The following is a 20899-nucleotide window of genomic DNA, read 5'->3' as shown; positions in this document are numbered from 1 at the left end:
TTATTTTAATAGATTAAACGACTTTAGTTGTGCACTTCTTATTTGATGGTGAAAGTTTCTTTTATTTGATTATGGATACTTTTCCGTATTTGTGTTTAGAAGGTTATGGTGTTTGATTCTGATTGGTGTTGAAGTATTTGTAAAAGATCATTCAATATTTATGTAAATACTCAATATTCAATGGTTGAGATAATAAATGTTATTAAATACGTATCTTGGTTAATTTATTTATAGGGTTGCGATGGTGAGTTATTAGACCCTGTTAGTAGAGGATTCACTACTAATCAATTGTGTTAGTCCGACATAGTTGAAGGATAATTACGTAAAAGATGTTGTAGATTAAAAGGTTTTATTAGGTTAGTACATAAATGAAGGAGAATAATAATGTTTCTCAACATTTGATTCCCATTAAGTTTCCCTTTAGTACTCCCCTAAAAGGTATGATTTCCTTTGGAAAAAAAATACCAAAATCGGTGACTACAAAATCATAACCATAAATGTAAGATTTTGTTGAAGATTCTCCTACGTCAATGACGATTATGACATGTGACCTTGGTTGAATGTCTGAGAAACGATGCTTTCCTATATGTGATCTTGAGTTCATCTTTAGCGATAATAGACCTCAATTTGTTCAACGTGAGCCTCTTGGATGGTTACAACATGTTGATGTTGGTGCCTCCAGGATAGTTCCAACTATAACCACACTAGCACAAAGTGTTGGAAATCTCAACAACATGTATTTTTTGAAGCTTAGGGTTGAAAATAGATTGAGGTGTGAAAGAGGATGCATTACCACTCAAGTCGTGCAGTGTTTACACGACTTCAGTTCAACCTTTATCAGAAAAATTGTCATAGACACAATTTCATATAGTAATATCTAATCTTTGAAAGTAAAGTTCTATTTTTTCATTTTTTTTACTTTCATTGTTGTAATATGATTATATATATATTGTTAAGAGCATGTGGTATGGTTAATGATGCATTTAGGTTAACACTGGAAGAACAAATGTCTTTTTTCATTAATTTGGGAGATTGTTAGTTACCATTTACATAATATGTTGAATGTTATCATTGAATTTGTTGATAAATCTTTAGTGCAACCACTAAGAAGGGAAGTCCAACTAAAGATCATGAATAATAATAATTTAACTCATATTTCAAAGTAATATTTTTTAAACTTTTGTTAAGATAATCTTGTGTGTGACATAAATTAATTTTTTTAAGGTTATAGATAAAATCTGTGTTCGATTTAAGGTGCTAAAAAGGCACGTTCCTCATTTTCAATATAGGAAAAAGTAATAAGCTAGTAATTTCAACATGAAATTCATATATTCAAGTTGAGTGGAAAGGAACAACATTATATTTTAAGATTTTAAAGGATGCACTTGTTAGGGAGCATCCACTTATCATATTCAATTACAAGATGACCATAATGTAGCTGAGAACTTATTGTGTGTAGCAAACTATTATTTGATGAAAATTGATTTCAAATTAAAAGGTCAAATTATTACACCATATTGTGAAGTCAAATAACACCTTAAAGAATATTTATAAATGATCTAAAAAAGTTCACGAAAGTTGTTTAATCATATTAATTATTTTTTTAAAAGTATAATTACCTTATTCACAATCAATATTCAATTTAGTACAATAATTAAAAAAAAAAATCAACTTGGTCCCTATATTTTTAAAAATGTATCCAATTGGTTCTTTATGTTAAAGTGCACCTTACGACGTCAAGTGTTGCTTATGTGGTAGAGAGAAGTGAGATTGGGTGTTCTCTGAGGTGTGAGGTGTCAAGTGGCGTGGATTGAGAGATTAGTTTAGTGAAAAATCAATTTGAGGATTAGGGTTTTTGGAATTGCAATTGGAGGCTAATATTTTCTAATTGAAGCAATGAGTTTCTGAATTGCAGGTTAGTAATCCCATAGAAAGTTTATAACTAAATTGTACAGATGATTTGTAGGATTTGGGTGCTGATGATGATGAAAGTGAAGAAACATTTGTGCATGATAGAGATCCTAATTGCTATAAGTCTTGCAAAAAAAGTATGGTTGTTAAAGTTTCGGAAGATAGGAAACAAACAATTGTGGAGCATATATTGGGAATGAAGGAGACACTAGTCTTACTCGAATGTCTTATTCAAATAGGGGTGTGAACATATACAAGAAAAGGTATAGCCTGTCCCTCTAATTGTGAAAGAATTAAAGCTAGTGGGTTATAAGGCATTTCTCTCTCTTCGGCTTGTTAAAGGATCTAACTCGAAAAATGAGTAATTTATTTCTTACTCATATTTTTGATGTTTTCATTTCAATTTCAAGGGAATGCTTATGATGTATATAGTTGTCTGGCGATCCGAAAAAGAGTTGGTAGATGGGGATGTTTTCTGCCCACTGGAAGAAGGGGGTCTTGGTTGTGTATGGAAGAAAGAAACAAAGGTTGCATGATGAAACTCGCGTGATGATGTCTAACTAGCAATTAGAAAAATCCTAATCCCTAATTGATTTTCACTAAACTAATATCTTAATCCACGCCACTTGACACCTCACACCTCACAGAACATCCAATCTCACTTCTCTTTGCCACATAAGCAGCATTTGACGTCGTAAGGTGCGACTTAACGGAAAAATATCAATTTGGATATATTTAAAAAATTATAAGGATGAAATTGATTATTTTAAAAATCACTGTACTAAATTGAATATTGATCCTAAACATAGGGACGAATAAGGTAATTATACATTTTTGAAAAATATAATCGAGAGTGTTTAGGATGCTAAAAAAGAGATGTCATGTTTTATATGCATTTTACATGTCTATGCTACATTATTAATTTCTAATAGGATTTATTAATTCCAAATATGTGTTTTGAACTTTGAATTACATGTGTTTTTCATTATTATTTTTGTTATTACGCAAATTTTTGTAATAGGGTGATACTAAACAAAGAAAAATATCTATTATCAAACAATTAATAGCTAATGAATCTTTTAGTTTACCAAATGGATGAATAAGATGAGGATGTGTTTGTTGATTGCAATAGATAAAAAAAGAAAATGAGTGAAAACAAAGTAGATAGTGGTTGGGTAGACCATGCATATGCAAATGCAACTGAAAATTTAAGACAATTTGGATTTACTAGAATTAACAAAAATAGACAAAATAGTTTAAATGATAAATGTCAACGAGTTTATAATTTGTTTATTAGTCTAAGTGACTCTACTTGGAGCGATATCTCAAAAGGGTTTAAGATTGAAAATGAAGTGTGTGAGAAATATGTGAATGTATTATAAGTTTCATGACATTCTTTATATTACCCAATTACACTATATTTAACTAAAACATTCTTTTTACATTAGGATAACTTAAAGTCAATAACAACTAAATTATGGGATGTCAACTATGTCACATAAAACATGGTTGGCACAACAAGACAAATCCATCAAAGTGTGACCCACAAAAAATTAAGTGTGGACTTGAATGATGCACTTTGAGAAAATCTTATGAAAAGTAACTTCATGAGAGCATTTGAAGACATATTGTTGTCAACATCATAGATGAATTTATATAGTTTGTGTGTACCTCAATTCATCCTTTTTTGGTGGAACTTGTTCATCCTAAGACATAAGGATAAAAATCCATATGGTGGATCTGATTGATATATACTTTGAAAACTAACAATGAGATTAAAGAAAGTAAATGATACCTTAGGGGCTAAAGAAATTATCGTAAGTGACAAAGTGTAAATGTTAGTTTTGAAAATTAAGAAACTAAATAACCTCATGAATGAACAAGTTAACATCACAAGACATAACTCAACCATACACAGGTTGATATAAGAGAAATGTTGGCGATGATGGACTTATAAGATGAATAAGTACTTCTTCAATGTCATGAGTTTTTATGCAACAACACCAATGTCACATGACACAACTATTTGAAATGTCATTACATTTAGGACTAAACCATCCATTAGAGCTTATGAGAAATTGTTTTTTGTTAAAGTAATGATCACAAATATGTATTTTTTATTTTGTATTTCTATTATAGTATAGTGATTAATTTCATAACCACGTTGTAAATTTAGCAGGATAGGTAAAAATGTCTTTTAACTAAGGTAATGACAAACTTATGCATACTATTTTTATGGTAAAAGTTGATATATGTTTTATTATGTACTAGTTGACCGTGTCTAATTTTGAGATTTAGGTTTTATGTAAATTTAAATAATGAAATAATCATTATCATAAAAAAGTAAAAAAGAATGAGAGGATAAGGAAAAAAAATTAAGTAAAAAGTTCCATATAAATTGATGATATTTTTCCTCCAAAAATTTTCACTTTGAAGCATATTTTAAATCACAATTGGTACATTTTAGTACAACACATGGATTGATGAAATATACAAATAATTTTTTATAAAGACAAATTGTCCACTTGAAAGTATTTGACTTCTTTTTTATTTTATTTTCTAATCTTTATTTTTTGCTAGTATCTAAATTTTTAAAAGTTGAATCTATTTGTTTCACATACAAGTATTACTATGATATTATCAATCACTTTTAATGAAATTTAAAAACCAAGATTAGTTAAAACTCTGAAACTAGTTGAGGGTGATTGATTTGATACATTAGGGACACATGTTTAATCTTTCTAACATTCCATATGAACTTAAGTATGACCTATATATAACATTTATTTAATTGATTAGACCAAAACTCATTTAACTTGATGGTTGAGGAAGACTAATACATTATGTTTATATTCTTATTTTAAATGTCTCAGAAAATGATTATACACAACTTATGTAAGAAGACATTTTCATATTTTTGGTCATGAAACAATTTTCAAATTAATTCACTGTAACATATAAAAAAAGTACAATGACATCTCTTTCCTTTATAATATTCTTATTACTCGCATCCTGCAACATTATTCTGATTTGTTATTCTCAAAGAGGGTGATAATTAGTTTAATGAAAGATCTTTGCAAAAATGGAATGTGATTGATATTGTTAGTGTATGAGAACATTATAGAATAAACCATAAACATTAACATGACATTGAGGAAGAAAACCTTCCCAACAATGATGAAGGTGTTCAGATTAATTTTTTTTTTGGATTAAGGAGTAGAAAGTTGAGGGTGTGGGAAGTGGAAATGTGAAGATGTGAAAAGAAAGTGTGAAGAAAGTAAAACAAATAATAATTAATAATTAATTTTGTGCAATTTTAGTTAATTAAACTAATGTAAAATTTCAATTATAAATAAAAGAATAAAATAATGTAGAATTTAAATAAATAAATAAATAAATAAAATTGAAAATTGAAATATAATTATATTGTTTTTCATTTTATTAACTTAAATTATTTTTTAGTTAAATTAATGCATTTAGATAATTTTAATATTATTTATGATTTTTTAAATTATATTATATATATATATATTAAAAAAAACACATACTTGAACAAGAGCATAAGAACATCTGTGGCAGAAATCAATACATATTTTATTAGAAAAAAAAAAATTCACACAAAACACAAATTCAAAAATTCTGGAAAAAATATGAATATAAATTACCCTATGCCTTAAAAACACAACCTAATCGATTATCCAAAGGTTTCAGAAGTATAATCGACTATGCCTTCAGTTAGAATTCAAACATAATTGATTAAGCTCATATTTACACACATCAGATAATCAATTATGCTCCAAATAAACAACACATAATCGATTATGTATTTAACTCCTTTCAATAACATAATTGATTAAGTGTTGTGTTACCTTTTTCAGTGGTACTTGACTAGGCACGTTATAAAACTCACTGAATGGCAAGCCTGATATCAAAGATGCAGTAAGAAACTCACTCTCGTAGCACTCTGCTAACTCACGAAGCTCTCCAAACCTACTCAACGAATGCAAAAGTCTGTTTGAATGAAGAGTTTGTTTCAAAGCAATATGTGTTTCAATGGAACAATGTGTTGTCGTGCATGACATGCTCGTATACAATGATGCTCTTGTCATCGTGCATGGCATGGCAGTGGATGGAGTTGTTGTTGTAAGATAAATTCACTTTAAAAAAAGCAAGGGAAGCATGGTATTTGTTCCTCTCTGAGGTGGTTTTCTCCTCACAAATCCCTCTTTTCTCTTCAAGCTTGAGAGGATCGACGACCTCCTCCACTTTCTCTCCCCCCGCTCCCTCACCCTCAAGTCTGCATTAAACCAAACAGGAGTGACACTCTCTCATCTGTCTTCAACTACAGTATCATCCACACATTGAAACACATCGTAAGAGAACACAACCCAACTTTCACTAGTTAAATGTAGATTAATATTTATGAACTACAACAAAATTTAAATTATTTAATCAATGTTTTAAGAAAGATAATAAAATATTCGATGATTTTAAAAATATATATTACCCTAAACCCTAAGAACTTCATGATACCATAAAATATGCATCATATATATATATATAATTCCTTTGGTTGATTTTTAAAGAATTAGTATTTGGTCATTTGTATCCATACTATGTCTATTAATGTAACCGAAAGATGTCTAATTTTTCTTTCTTTGAACTTATACCATTGATTATAGAGGACCCATAATTGAGTGATTAAACCTTTATAATAATTAATTAGTAGGCTATTAACCAAAATATGAATGAACGACTTACAACAAGAGTAATATTATAGTTGTAAAAATAACAAAACTATCATCGATTTTTCATATTTTTTAAATTAAATTTATAAACTTTCTATTTAATTTTCTAGTATCTTTCATCTAATATAAAGAATTTTACTTTTCATTTTATTTATCTTTGTGTGTTTTTTCTTTCTTAATTTTATTGCTTAATTTAAATAACGACAAAAATAATCTTTAGTAACATTTATTTATTTTTATTCATTATATTTTTTATACAATTTAAATATATTTTTTATTCTATTCATTTATTTATTTTTTATACTAGATTATTATTTTTTTACTTTTGTTTTGGTAGTGAAATTTATGATGGGATGTTTAGTTTTTGTAATATCTTAAGAAAATATAAAAATTTCAACATTTCACTACTAGAAAATCATAAAATAGAAATCAATTTTAGAGAAAAAAAATAATTAGTTGCTATAATGACTAGATTAGAGACCATTTTAGAGACTAAAAAAATTTTTGGTTTCTAAATTAGTTTATATTATTGTTAAATAATTTCTAAATTGATATTTAATTAGCTACTAAGGTTTTAACTACCAATTATTTAGATTCTAAATTTGGTAGCAAAAACCTTAGTAGATAATTAGATACCAATTTAGAAATTATTTAATAATAGAAATTAATTTAGAAACAAAAAATTTTAAAATTTTTAAAATCGTCTTTAATTTAATCATTATAACAACTAATTATTATTATTTTTTTAAAATTGGTTTTTATTTTATGATTTTTTTTTAGTGTTTAAAAAATTGATGTGTTCCATTTTATATAATTTGTTTAAGTCTTAATGCATATATCATTGTAATTATCTTTTTATTCCTAGGAAGGGATTCATTTAATCAATTTTTTTTACATTACATGGCATTACTAGTAAAATCTTGACACATGGTTAAAAATAATTTTTATTATTTTTTATTTTTTAAAGTTACATTTTTGCTTACATTATTTATCATCATGTTTTCACAACATTTTTCAAATAAAAAATCAAATCAACTTTCTCATAAAAATATAAAATAAATAAATTTTTATTATATGTGTTAATTTTTTATTAATACACCACCATACCATATACGTAGACCACTGAGGGAATAAGACTAAATTTTTGTCTTCTAGAAAGTAGTAAGTTAAGTCGAATAATCTTAAATAGTTTTAATTGTAGAATTATAACTGAAAAACATTATTATATATATATATATATTTATAATAAGCTATTATTGATAATAATATGATAAACCATTTTTAATTATAAATTACATAATTATAAAATTTTAAAAATTATAAAAAATACACTAAAATCATACAATATATGAGATAATAATAATATAAATGAGATAATAGTTATAAAAATATATGAGATAATAGGTAATAATAATAATATAAATGAGATAATAGATAATAATAATATAAAAAAGTATAAATGGAAAAATTGCGAAGGATTTCGTGATTAGAAAGAAGAGGAACAGTCTGGTAGGCATAGTTGCGGTTTGCTGATACCAAATTTCAGCCAGTCAGACACAAACAACCAAACGGAAGGGAATCATAATGGCGGATCCGATCCCGGCACCACCAAGATCCGCCACGGACCTCTTCTCCGATCCCCTCGACGCCCACCCGCTGTGGTTCAAACCGGCGTCGTTCCTCTCCCCAGACTTCGATTCCGAATCCTACATTTCGGAGCTTCGTACTTTCGTCCCCTTCGACACGCTTCGCTCCGAGCTCAACAGCTACCTCTCTTCCCTAAACCACGAACTAATTGACCTTATTAACCGTGACTACGCTGATTTCGTCAATCTCAGCACCAAGCTAGTGGACGTCGATGCAGTTGTGGTGCGAATGCGGGCCCCGCTGGTCGAGCTACGGGATAAGATCGAGCAGTTCAGAGGATCCGTTGAGGTTTCGCTGGTTTCCATTAAGAACCGCTTGAACCAAAGATCGGAGGCGGCCTCCGCTAGAGAGACTTTGGAGCTTCTACTTGACACGTTTCACGTCGTCTCTAAGGTAGTATCGTAATTTTGACTCTTTAGTGTTGGTTACATGTAGTGGAATGGAATTAACTATTTAGGTTCTTTAATGCAAGATCTCCTGAAGCATTTATTCTGTTTTTGGTGAAAGTTTTTCAGGATGAACCTAGTCTGATCTCACTCTTAGTTCTGATATGATGTATTTATGATTATGAAAAAGAGTACGCTCAGTGAAATGGTGTTAGATCTATTGGATCGCTAGTTATCCGAGTATCATCTATAGATGTTTAGTTCTAAAAAATTTACGCCTTAGATGTCTAGTGTTTGATGTGAGAGATCTGCGTTGCAGGTTCTACAATAACTTATGATATTAAGTAAGGTGCAAATCCCACCTTACAAGTTGCTTTAGTAGGATTCACTTAGGATCAAAACCCAAACTCTAAATATTTGGTTGAGAAGGAAGATTAATAGATTATGCCAGTCTCTGTTAACCTCTGTAGTGTGAGCAAGGGTCTCTAGTGTCCATTTCATTCTTAGGTTTGGATTGGTTGTTGATTACACTATGGAGGTTTCTAGAGCTGGGTAAATTAATCATAGGTACGTTGCATTTGACACATGGTGTTTGTTTTGACTGTGTCTTGTATTGGTTTTGAAATGTTGGGATTGGGACAAAAGGTATTTGCTCAAAATTCATTTTTTATTGTATAATTTGTATGTGGCAAATTTGTTGATTGCAGGTCGAGAAGCTAATAAAAGAGCTGCCTAGTGTACCCACGGATTGGTCAAATGGAGATGTAAATTTGTCAGAGAGGAATTACTTGAGCAATGGAGTGTCTGTGCAGCAGGTTGAGAATGAGACAAGTATCAGAGAGACTCAAAGCATGCTGTTGGAAAGAATTGCCAGTGAGATGAACAGACTAAAGTTCTATGTCACACATGCAAAGGTTTGTTTTAATTTTTTTTTCAATTTTATTGATTGTTCTGTGTATTTATGCGTTGATGCTTGTAGTGACAATTGGAATCATTTGTAGTAAAATTTAGTTGGGAACGGAGTTGGAATTGGATGCAGAGGCTTGGTAAGAAGCCAGCGATATACCGTTTTTGGGTGTGCTGGTTGTTATTTCTCATTGTCAACTTACACATACTGCCTGTTGCCATTCTGACAGAAATAAACGGGAAACTCTTTCTTGTCAACGATACAGTATTCTTGAATTTGATGCATTATTGAAATTAATGCAAAATCTGTTTCTTGAGCATTTGTCTCAGGTTTGTGTGATGGTGTGTACTTAAATTGTGTGTAGACAAGGTAGTTGAAGCTTGTAAAGCAAGGTTATTGAATCAAGATTCAAATTTTGAATCACCAAGCAAATTTTTTAATCATGAATCTTAGTCTTGTATCAAATAGTAAGATTTAGTTACAATGAAAAATTACTTAAAATATATCATATAGATGATATAGTGTTGAAATTTAAACATCTTAAAGTGTGTATATGTATATATACACTGAAGTCAAACAAAACAAAATTATTAGTTTAATAGAGTACATGCATTGAATGTGAGTGACAAATAATGGTGGAATAATCAAATTGGATAATCACAAGTTTTCTTTCAAATTCCTTTTCATTTTAAAAATTTAACTCACATGATTATTTTTTTTTGTAAGAGTTGATGAAAAGGTACAAATCTCCAAATGGTTGAATGATTCATTCATGTATAGTAAGATACAAAGTTAATTAAGATTTATCTTGAGATATGAATTGGTAGATTGCCAAAATGTATTGAATTATAAGATTCAAAGTGTGAATCGTCCCATAACTAGTAAAGTGATATTTTGAAAATGAAATTTGGTTTAAGAATCGCATTGTTGGGTCCTGCATTAGTTAATAGCCTTTTGAGTTTTGTCAAATATATGTGGTAGATAGAAAGAAAAATTGATATTTATATTCATTTTATAACAATAGATAGACATGTGCCCTTAAAGTTTTGTGAAGGTTTAATGGATGCTTATGTATTTAATCATTTTTTGTCTTCTACTAGTGTTCTGAGTTTTGTGATTCATTGTAAAATAGAACTTTTGTTCAAGGCCTTGATACATTCTGTGCTCATCTCTTTTTCTCTATTATGCCAGTACAGAACCTTCCTTTTATTGAGAATATGGAGAAGAGGATTCAAAATGCAAGCCGAACAGTAGATGCAAGCTTGGGACACTGCTTTGTAAATGGTTTGGAGCACCAGGATGCAACTGCAATTTACAATTGCTTACGTGCGTATGCTGCTATAGATAACACCAAGAATGCAGAAGAAATCTTTCGAATTACTGTTGTGGCTCCATTGATACAGAAGATAATTCCACATGGATCATCAGCTGCGGTGGCTGGACCAACTGGAGATGGTCTTGAAAATGATTATCAACTAATTAAGGAATGCATTGATAAAGACTGTAATTTTTTATTGGAAATTTCTTCAGCTGGTATGTTGTTTGACTTTTTTTTGCTACTTACTTTCCAAGAACAAGTTGGACCTTTCTGGTCATTACATTTCCTCAGATATCCTTATGATCCTTGCCTTTCATAACTGCAATTATTTCTTCGACCTGCCAATCCTTGCTAAGGCATTCATTTGTCCTTCTTCATTTTGAAAACTTAAACTTTTTTAATCATCTACATGTATTGTTTGCTAGATCATCTGTGTGTGGTCATGCTGTGTTTTTTCTTATGTTTACATATCTGAAGCTTGGTTCTGGTGCAGAAAATTCAGGTTTGCATGTATTTGACTTCTTAGCCAATTCAATCCTTAAAGAGGTTCTCTCTTCGATTCAGAAGGGAAAACCAGGTGCATTTTCTCCTGGAAGACCGACAGAGTTCTTGAAAAATTACAAATCAAGCTTAGATTTCTTGGCTTATCTAGAAGGTAGTCATATGGACCTCATTTCTTTTTAACCTTGAGAAACAAAAATGAACAAAGAAAACACGCACTTCAAGTTTTAAAGAACTTTGTTGATTTTATATTTGATTTATAGTGTACATTTGCTAAATTGTATTATTCATACATGTCTTTAAGAGTATATATTCACTAAGATTACAACATTTATTTTCTTGCAAGGCTACTGTCCATCCAGATCTGCTGTTGCTAAATTTCGATCTGAGGCAATTTATACTGAATTCATGAAGCAATGGAATATTGGAGTATATTTCTCTTTGAGGTGCCTATGCTGCTTTAAAATGTTCGTAACTTTAGAATACATGTTTTGCTCTGTAACATGGAAATCATATCTGCAATTACCGCAGGTTTCAGGAAATAGCAGGGTCTCTAGATTCTATGCTTACAACATCCACTCTTATCCCTGTTCAAAATTCAGATGGTGGTGAAAAAAATTACCAAGGTTTAACATTAAAGCAAAGTGTTACTCTGTTGGAGAGTTTGAGATCCTGCTGGAGAGAAGATGTTCTTGTCCTTTCTTGTTCTGACAGATTCCTTCGGCTATCCTTGCAGCTTCTTTCTAGGTCAGTTAAATGTGGGATGTTAAGAATTTGTGTTGTTTTTTTTTGGTGCTGACTGAACAAAAACCAACTTCTCTTTGAACATGCAGATACTCAAGTTGGCTCTCATCTGGACTGAATGCACGGAAAAACCACAACACAAGCACTGGTTCTGGGTGTGAATGGGCTATTTCAGCTGTCATAGATGACTTCATTTTTGTATGTATCGAGCCTTCACTTTATTTTTGTGCCAAGTCGTCATGCATTAATTTAACCTGCATTCTGTATGCACAGTAAAAGTTGGTTCGTTGCTTCAAATGTTCTATACCCATACATCCACAAAATTTTGCTCAAGCCTTCTATCAGACTTTTTCTGAAGTTCCAGGAATTGGTAAAATAATTGACAATGATCGTGACGGAATGACATTATGGATATATGGATTGTTTCCATATATGCAGTATGCTATGTGAAGATATTGGTTGTACTTTTCCTGAAATATAACAGATGCTAAATCATTTGTAGGTCATTCATGATATAAGATATTTGGAGGAGCAGGTTCGTGGTGATTACCTACAATACGTGCTTCAGCTTTTGTCTTCATGCTCCCCTGATGTTCTGGAATCAATAAGGCAGAGCATTTTACTGGGTGGTCAATCATTAAAATCTATAGAACCTTTAATCATCAAAACAGTGGTGGAGTCACTAGTGGAAAAGTCAGTTGAGGTGGGTGTATAATCGATGTTTATTCTTTAAAGTGGTTGCATTGTTCAGATATGAGGGTGTATATTACTATATAATATTTGCCATCTTCTATATCTTTTTTTTTCTTCCATTCATTTTTAATTTATTCATTTATTTTTCTTGTTCAAATATTATCAAGGACTTGAGACAAATGAAAGGTATAACAGCAACCTATCGGATGACTAATAAACCTCTACCTGTGAGGCATTCACCATATGTTTCAGGGGTATTGCGTCCTCTTAAGGTATGGTTAAGTATTATTTTCGCCTGTTTTCCTTCTTCTCATGAGTAATTTGTAAGAAATATTTTTTAATTTTCAATGGGAGTGCATGTATTACACCTTAAAGCATTAATATATATTGATGGCATGCCTATACATCCCAGGCTTTTTTGGATGGGGAGAGAGCTACAAGATATTTAGCTAGTGACACTAGGAACGAAATACTCCTTTCTGCTGCAACGGAGATTACAGACCGTTATTATGAATTAGCTGCTGACCTTGTTAGCGTGGTATGTGCCCAAATCCAAATTGCACTATTGGAAATTTTGGATCTCTTCGATTCTACGTTAATTTTTTTTTTAAACTGTTATCATGAGTAGGCAAGAAAGACAGAGTCTTCGCTCCAGAAAATTAGGCAGAGTGCACAAAGACGAGCTGGAGCAAGTTCAGATATTTCAGATAATAATGTGTCTGACACTGATAAAATCTGTATGCAGTTGTTCCTTGATATTCAGGTTGGTGGCATGATACTTGTTATTATCGTAACCAGTGTGATCTTCTCATTCTTGGATTGTTAATGAGTTTGAGTGTCCAGCTAATTCTTGATTGCTTTCATTTACGTAATTCCTCTTGCAAATTGTCACCAGGAGTATGCCCGTAACCTCTCTGCACTTGGGGTTGAAGCAGCCAATATTGCATCCTACCGTTCATTGTGGCAATGTGTGGCTCCTGCAGATAGGCAAAACACAATTAATCTCTAAGAGTTTGCTCCAGTGGAGTTGATGCGGCTTGTAGATTGTTTTCTTTTTGGGTCAAGAGTTTCTTTTTGTAATTTACTTATGAAATCCATATTGCACAATAATCACAGGTTATCACGGTTCTAATATTGGAAGAAAAAAGTATATTGCTGGTAAATGTTTATTTGTTGCATGTTTTCTTATTATCATTCTTTTTAATAGCTTTTGTGCAACCTTATGGCAACGGTTTTTGATGGTCTGGCAGATTGAAATATACGCTTGTATACGCCTACGCTTCATTTGCTTGTCGAGAAATTGTGGGAATATTAGGGAGAAGAAATAGGTGATAACTAGAAAATGGGGTGTATTTGATAGAGGGAAAATGGTACGGGCACTTTTTCGCAGAAACAAAATAGTAATTATGTTTCTTAAAAAAATAGTTCATTTTTAGTTGTCTTAGTGTAGTAAAGAAATAGTTTATTGTTTCGTTCATAAATCATTTTCATTTCAATAATCGATTGTTAGAATGAAGAAAAAAACAATTGATATATCATTCTATCATCTTTTTCTGTTTTCTGCATTTTTTTTAGTAAAGTGAACACTCTAGATTCAAAAAGCAACTCATTTTTTTAATATTTTCATCTGTTCATTTCCTTTCTAATAAAATAGTTAAATGTTTGCATTTCTGTGATAGTCCGTAATGTAATATACCAAGTGCCAGAAAACATTGAGTTTCAAAAGAATTTTGAAAGGTTTGACTGTATACAAAGAATATATATAACGATTCCTTGTGTCAGTTTTAGATAAAAAGCTGGAAGGATGGCAAGTTTTCAGGCAGCAAAGAAACAAGTGGTGAATTCGTGATATTTGTAGTTTAGGACTACGCAAGGATAAAAGGCTTACCCATTACACCCACGACTTGAAACGAAGGTTTTCTTGAATCTGGTGGTTGTTCATGATTATATGTGTTTACTCATCAAAATCAACATTATACATTATTATTTGTACAAATGTATAGAAAAAAAAAATCCACCAACTCGGTCGGTTAATCTAGGTTGACTCAATTGAAAAGAAAATTCCAAAAAATACATCAGACTCAAAAGAATCCAAAACCAGTTATTGTCAAGAACCCTTTTTAGCTGCTGTGAACAAAGGATAACAGAAGCCAAGCTCACTAGCAAACATGAAGTTTTGCCCCGACCCTAATCTGGTTCCGTATGGACAATTAAGTCAAACATCATCTCTCTAAGGGTGTAGCTGCTCATATATAGAGCACTGAACTCCAACATCTGTTCCTGTTTTTTTCCGTCGTAATCTTTTTGTTTTGCTTTCATACTACAAATCGTCCGTACCAAAGTAGCGGTCTCCAAATTCTCCCAACCCTGGTATAACCTGGAACTGGTCATTTAATCCTGCTTCGATCTCCGATGTGACAATTTTCAGATGCGGAAAACGTTTACATACACATTGTATTCCCTCAGGAGCCTGAAATGATTTTTGAAATTCACTGTACTGGTTTTTTCATCAAACAAAGGGTCTTACTGCTGCTCAATTGACTATAACTCACAGAAATGAGGTTAAGGAATATTATCTGGGACTCTGGAACTCCCTTCTTTATGAGAAGCTCGATTGCTTCGCTCGCAGTGTTACCTAGATTATCATTCAAGTGCTTAATACCAGCAGAAAAAAGGCGCGGTGTCATGCATAAATGAACAGAAAAAAAAAAGTGAATGAAGAATTCGGTTCACCGAAGCTTCGTAAATTAATGGTCTAATGTGTTCGGCGATCTGGTACAATCTTTGCCGCATGTACCGGAGTAATTGGTTGTACAACAGCGTTCAACAATAAGACATTAACAAATCTTATAGTGAAAATTTGGAAATTTTAATAAATAAATAATTTTTCAGCGTTAAGTTTTATGTAAAAATAACGAAGACGATGCATGCAAAATGATAACAACTCACCTGTACCAAGTACTGGGTCCATGAGAAGAACATGTCTCTCCGAAATATCTCTAGGAAGCTTCTCATAAATAAGCTTGTGGAGTGGAAAACATTGCAACAATTAGCATGTGCAGATTCTATCATCTTAAACAGAAATCTAACATATTAAAGTTAGATACGAAGGTTAATACCTGGGTTTCATCACCATCGCGGTGAATCAGAATTTTTCCGATCTTTATTCCTTTACAGCAAGCACGCAAGGCATTTTCCATACTTTCGCCACTGAAACATTTTAAGGGAATTCTACGTTCATAGAGTTGCACAATTACTGACATTTTTATTTTTTAAATAAAATGACTGAACTATTAACAATAATATAGAAACAATCCAGCGTCAAATTCCCATGAAATCACATAGACATGCATTACACATCTCAGCTTAGGATTGGTTTCAGACTGAATAATTTTTTTATCAGATCAAATTATGTTTTATTTGAAATTAAGATTTAGCAATGGACAATGGTATCTTATGTATCTTATAAGAAAATTCTAATGAGTTTGTTTTCCAACTTTGCTGTAAGACTAAGAACATTTTAATATAACCAGTTTTAGAAATTAACAATGAAGGAGTATGGACAATCTTTTTAACAGGGAAAGATACCTTCGAACAATGGATACGCCGCACAATTTCTTACAAAAATCAACTCCAGTATAAATCGAGCCTGAGAAATAACAAGAACAATTTCGGAGTCTGTGTATTTACAATCAGCATGAAAATGTTGAGGTGAGGACGGTAGCAATGCTAAGCAGTTTACAGCATTATTCAAACAAAGTTTTGTTATTTAATAACACTTTCTATCGTATTATGCTAAAACATGAATAAATTATATTACTTCTTTAGACACACCTGTAGGTGTGATAACTTGTTTTTCTGTAAATGGCAAGTAACCAAGACCGTGTTCCACTACCTGTGAAGTCGGTGATATTAAGATTAGTTGTTAAGAGCGGCTGTAGAACCTGTATAAAGCTCATTGCCGTTACCTACCAAGCGAATTAGCCGATCTGAATAAAAAGCAAAATCATGCTTTGATATGTCCCTATCACGAATAAGAGTGTGCATGCCTCTGGTCTGTAAGAAAACTTCAAAATTAGAAATAAATTAGCATAAGACATTTCCTTGGGGGAAAGAAGCAAAAAGAAAACTTTTAGAGAGGAGGAAGAAGCAAGATGAAAATCACCTGGAAAGTAGATTTTAGAACATTCAAATTCGGATATATTTTGCAGAGGTTATGTTGGCCAAGCTTAGTACGGATATGTTGAACAATCAAGTCAATTGCTACACGATTCTCTCCCCCGCGAGGTATTATGATGTCAGCATATTTTTTGGATGGAAGAATAAAATCTTCATAAGCAGGCTTAACAAATTTTGCATACTGAAAATGCAACAAATATTTTTAACATCAGCCACTAAGTCTCAGAAATTAGAGTTAAAACCAAACAGAACCAAATCAGAGTACAAGATCAAACAAAGTCTTTCATGCAGGCTATAACGGTCGCATGCACCGATGAGATTCAATCTGTTAAGTACAAATTTCAAAGTTACTTCCCTCCAACCACTGTATTACCATTGGCACATTGTTTCGAGCTCTCTTTCGTGCTTAAGTACATATATAGGACCCCAGAACAAGACATCAAAATATTGTTTTATTCCCACATAAAGATTTTATTTTGCCTTTAGGACAAAAAAGAAAAACCATTTTAAAAAGAAAGACAACGTCATAATACAAGTAGCATTCGTTGGTCACTTACTATATCATATTTCAATCCGATTTTGACTTAAAAAGCTTGTCCTTTACAATTAATGCGACTGAATCATTGTATAGGACAACGGTTTATTCCCACATAATTAGTTTTCAGAATAAGCATTGGTAGCATTATTTATTTATCATCGATAAAAATCAAGCTAACCTTCTTTTATCATCTCAGCAATTTTAGGATATCGGTTCAAAAAACTATTAAGTTTTGATAAAGGGTAATCCTAATTCCCAGTTCCTGACGATTGTCAATCTGGTGAAGTTAAGATATTGTAAAGAATAAAGATAATAAGTCTTGCCTGTTCCAGTACCGATTGTACATCTCTACCCCTCTCAACTGTATCACGTTTTATTCTGCGGGCAAGCCTCACATCCGGATCTGCGTAATATGCATTGCAATATCAGTGTGACGAGAAGAACATATAAAACCACCCACATTTTCAAAAGAAAATTGTTGCCATTTATATCTCTATTTACTGACGAAAAAAATCTGCCAGAGAGGATCAAGAACTATGGCTGGACAAGCAGAACATGGAGCAAACTCTCCTCGCTGTGCTAAATCATCTGATTTTCAATGCTTAGTCATAGTTATTTAGCGTACTCTTCCAAAACGAATGGAGCAAGCATGTTGGTTTGTCCATAACAACTGCCTAATTATACACATGAAAACAGATAACCCGACAGGATGTATAGATCCAGAGAGAGATTCATGGTGTTGAAGAAATTACAATACAACAATTTATATTACCTCAAATTATCCAAAAGCTTGTTTATTTTTGTTGAGTAAAAGTGATGTTAGAACTTGAAAGGCTGGACCACTATACCTATAGTTCAGACCAGGTTTGATCAATTCCAACAATAGTGAAATTTTGTAAAAATGAAGTTATTCCATGGGATCTCAGACTGAACAAGGCTTAGTATATGGATACATGCTAGATCGAGGTAAGTACTAAATACAGTATGTACCATTTTCCCCTTGTCTCCAAACATTCTTTTTTTTTTCCTCGTGACAAACAAAATTTTGTATATTTTAAACTTCACTCATCATGTAAGAGCAATAGATGGGAAAAAAACTTGAAACGATCTAAAATGTAAGAGCAGTAGACCTCCATCAACAAATATCTTCATATTCATCATGTTGCGGACACGTTGTTCATGAAAAACCAATATACCCTCCATAATGATTACATCAGATGCATTGACCTGCCAACCAATAATAAAATTAATAACAGCCTGCCTAAATTTTCATTCTATTCGAATGCAACACCTCCAATCATAATTATCTGAAAATATCTTCAACTCAGGTCCAATAGTGAAGAAAGGGTGTTAAACTTTAAGATCATTCAGCAATGGTATGAATTCGAAAACTATACCCTTTCTTCTTCTGAATAAAACAAATACAATTTCAGGTATGCTTAGCTTAGATAGATACACAGGCAAGTCTAAGAAGGGTATGAATGATTTCGACCTGGCTCTCTAGGAGCACTGTAACTGCAGATCATCTCGCTACTGGCATAATTGAAAAGATTCAATCTGAGAACAAATGAAATTAACATTTAACATCTCAGTTTAGGTTAACGTGTCAGAAAGAAGGGAACCTGTCGGGATCTGTCGGTAGATCTCTGATGAAGCTTGAAATCATATATTGGAATCTGAACAGACTGTCCAGATTTAAGCTGAGCGAGGGTTTCTACTAGTTGCTCTGTGTCAAATGCATCTACCAAAACATAACACACGTATAAAATTAGAATTCTAGAAGATCTATTCAATAATCTCAATTAAGTTTCTAGCAACCGTACTAGGATGATCAAAGTTATACTCATGAACGCGTTGCAACTCATCATTCGTCAAACCGCGGTAGAATGAATCCTACAACAATAACAGATCATCAAGTTATTACTAGTAGTAATTAACATGAATTCATTTTTACTCGGTTTCAGATTTAGCATAATGCAAATAACACGATTGGCATTACAAAGAAGAAATCCAATGATTCAGTTCATGAATCCACTACGATCCAAATCCAATGCCATCGCATCACAATATTACAAACAGAGACCTGACAGAGGAGCACAACTCTGTGATCTTTCAGCTGCTGAATGATAATGTCGCACACAGTGGTTTTCCCCGATGCAGTGCCTCCAGCGACACCTGATCCACGTTGACAACGCAAATCGAATCGAAGCACACACAAACAACACGTGCCATTAGATCCTCTCCGATGAGAAAATGCAAGAAAGTCATACGTTCAGATTTCCGTTTTCAACTGTAAGATCTTATCCATCCGTAAACAGAAGCAATTATATGATAAAGCGAGATGTTAATTCAATCAGAGTATAAAAGAAAAATGAAAAACAGAAAAAGAAAAAAGCAATGCTGTTTGGTTTCCAAGAAAGTGAAACGCTATTTATTTCTTATTTTCTGGTGAACCAAACGGATTGAAATAAAAAACGGTGAACGTAAGAAGAAAAAAGATTAATGGTTGTAACGTAATATGATACATATATATACATATAGTTACCAATGATGAAGGGAGGGTGAGAAGATGATGAAGAAGAAGAAGAAGACGTCGTTGAAGGGTGCCAACCGGAGAAGTGGGAACCGGAGGAAACCTCTATGACCATATCTATTGGAATGCGTTTCCACTGTGCCTTTCTCTTCTAACGCTCTTATATACGTATGCGTTTGCGCCCTCTATCACCGCTCGCGGTTCTTGATCAAATAATATAAGTGAAATCAATACAAATGAGATGGTGGTGGAACGAATAATTATGACCGATAAAAATTCTTTTATCATTATTTTAGTATTTTCTATATATTTTAATGAATGTTTTGATTTTTCACAAGTTTATGAGTTAGGAAAGTGATTTCATCAAGATCAATTTTTTATTTTTATGTTTTAGATGTTTTCTAGGTTATCAAAGTTCCTTTAGGAGAAAATTAACTCTAAGAAAAGTTAATTAAAATAAATATATTCAGTTGTATTATGAAGGAATGTTGCATTGAGTTTGAATTTAACTGTTGGATCATATATTTTTTTGTGTGGAAGAGTGAGGGTTGAATTTTTTTTTATTTTGTGTGTTTTAAGTAAATTAATCTTGCATTTTAATGTTGAATGAGTGTTGGTTTGGTTAGAACTAAATTCTATTTGTCTTAGATGTAATAATGCACTATTGTTATGAATTGAAATGAAAAATCCTAATTTTTGGGTTGTCACGTAAAAGTATGAAAGTATTAAAATATACATGTGCTAAGTTGCATTGGGGTTTAAAATTGTCATTTGAGCTGTATTGGATTTATAAT

At 31.9% G+C, this 20899-nt stretch overlaps 2 protein-coding genes across 2 annotated transcripts; one reads left to right on the top strand and one right to left on the bottom strand.

Moving 5' to 3' along the window:
• The first annotated feature begins 8129 nt into the window (after positions 1 to 8129).
• LOC137807960 (conserved oligomeric Golgi complex subunit 2) lies at positions 8130 to 14018 on the top strand. Its single transcript, XM_068608837.1, has 12 exons — positions 8130 to 8699; positions 9400 to 9606; positions 10796 to 11132; positions 11411 to 11572; positions 11765 to 11864; positions 11950 to 12165; positions 12252 to 12360; positions 12665 to 12865; positions 13023 to 13127; positions 13268 to 13393; positions 13484 to 13618; positions 13751 to 14018. Exons 1-12 carry the CDS (start codon positions 8244 to 8246, stop codon positions 13862 to 13864), a joined length of 2268 nt encoding a protein of 755 aa, XP_068464938.1. The 5' UTR covers positions 8130 to 8243; the 3' UTR covers positions 13865 to 14018.
• A 738-nt stretch (positions 14019 to 14756) lies between these two features.
• LOC137807961 (uridine/cytidine kinase UKL1, chloroplastic-like) lies at positions 14757 to 20337 on the bottom strand. The gene is made up of 14 exons (XM_068608838.1): positions 20118 to 20337; positions 19656 to 19747; positions 19396 to 19465; positions 19195 to 19313; positions 18703 to 18799; positions 17896 to 17975; positions 17021 to 17215; positions 16828 to 16911; positions 16690 to 16750; positions 16444 to 16504; positions 15975 to 16065; positions 15805 to 15877; positions 15408 to 15490; positions 14757 to 15325 (listed from the first exon to the last, which is right to left on the bottom strand). Exons 1-14 carry the CDS (start codon positions 20218 to 20220, stop codon positions 15176 to 15178), a joined length of 1359 nt encoding a protein of 452 aa, XP_068464939.1. The 5' UTR covers positions 20221 to 20337; the 3' UTR covers positions 14757 to 15175.
• Between the last annotated feature and the right edge of the window lie 562 nt (positions 20338 to 20899).

The sequence above is a fragment of the Phaseolus vulgaris genome, chromosome 3, assembly GCF_000499845.2.
Source record: "Phaseolus vulgaris cultivar G19833 chromosome 3, P. vulgaris v2.0, whole genome shotgun sequence".
Classification (NCBI taxonomy): domain Eukaryota; kingdom Viridiplantae; phylum Streptophyta; class Magnoliopsida; order Fabales; family Fabaceae; genus Phaseolus; species Phaseolus vulgaris.
Note: the sequence above shows the minus strand (reverse complement) of the source record. Positions and strands in the feature narration are given on the sequence as shown.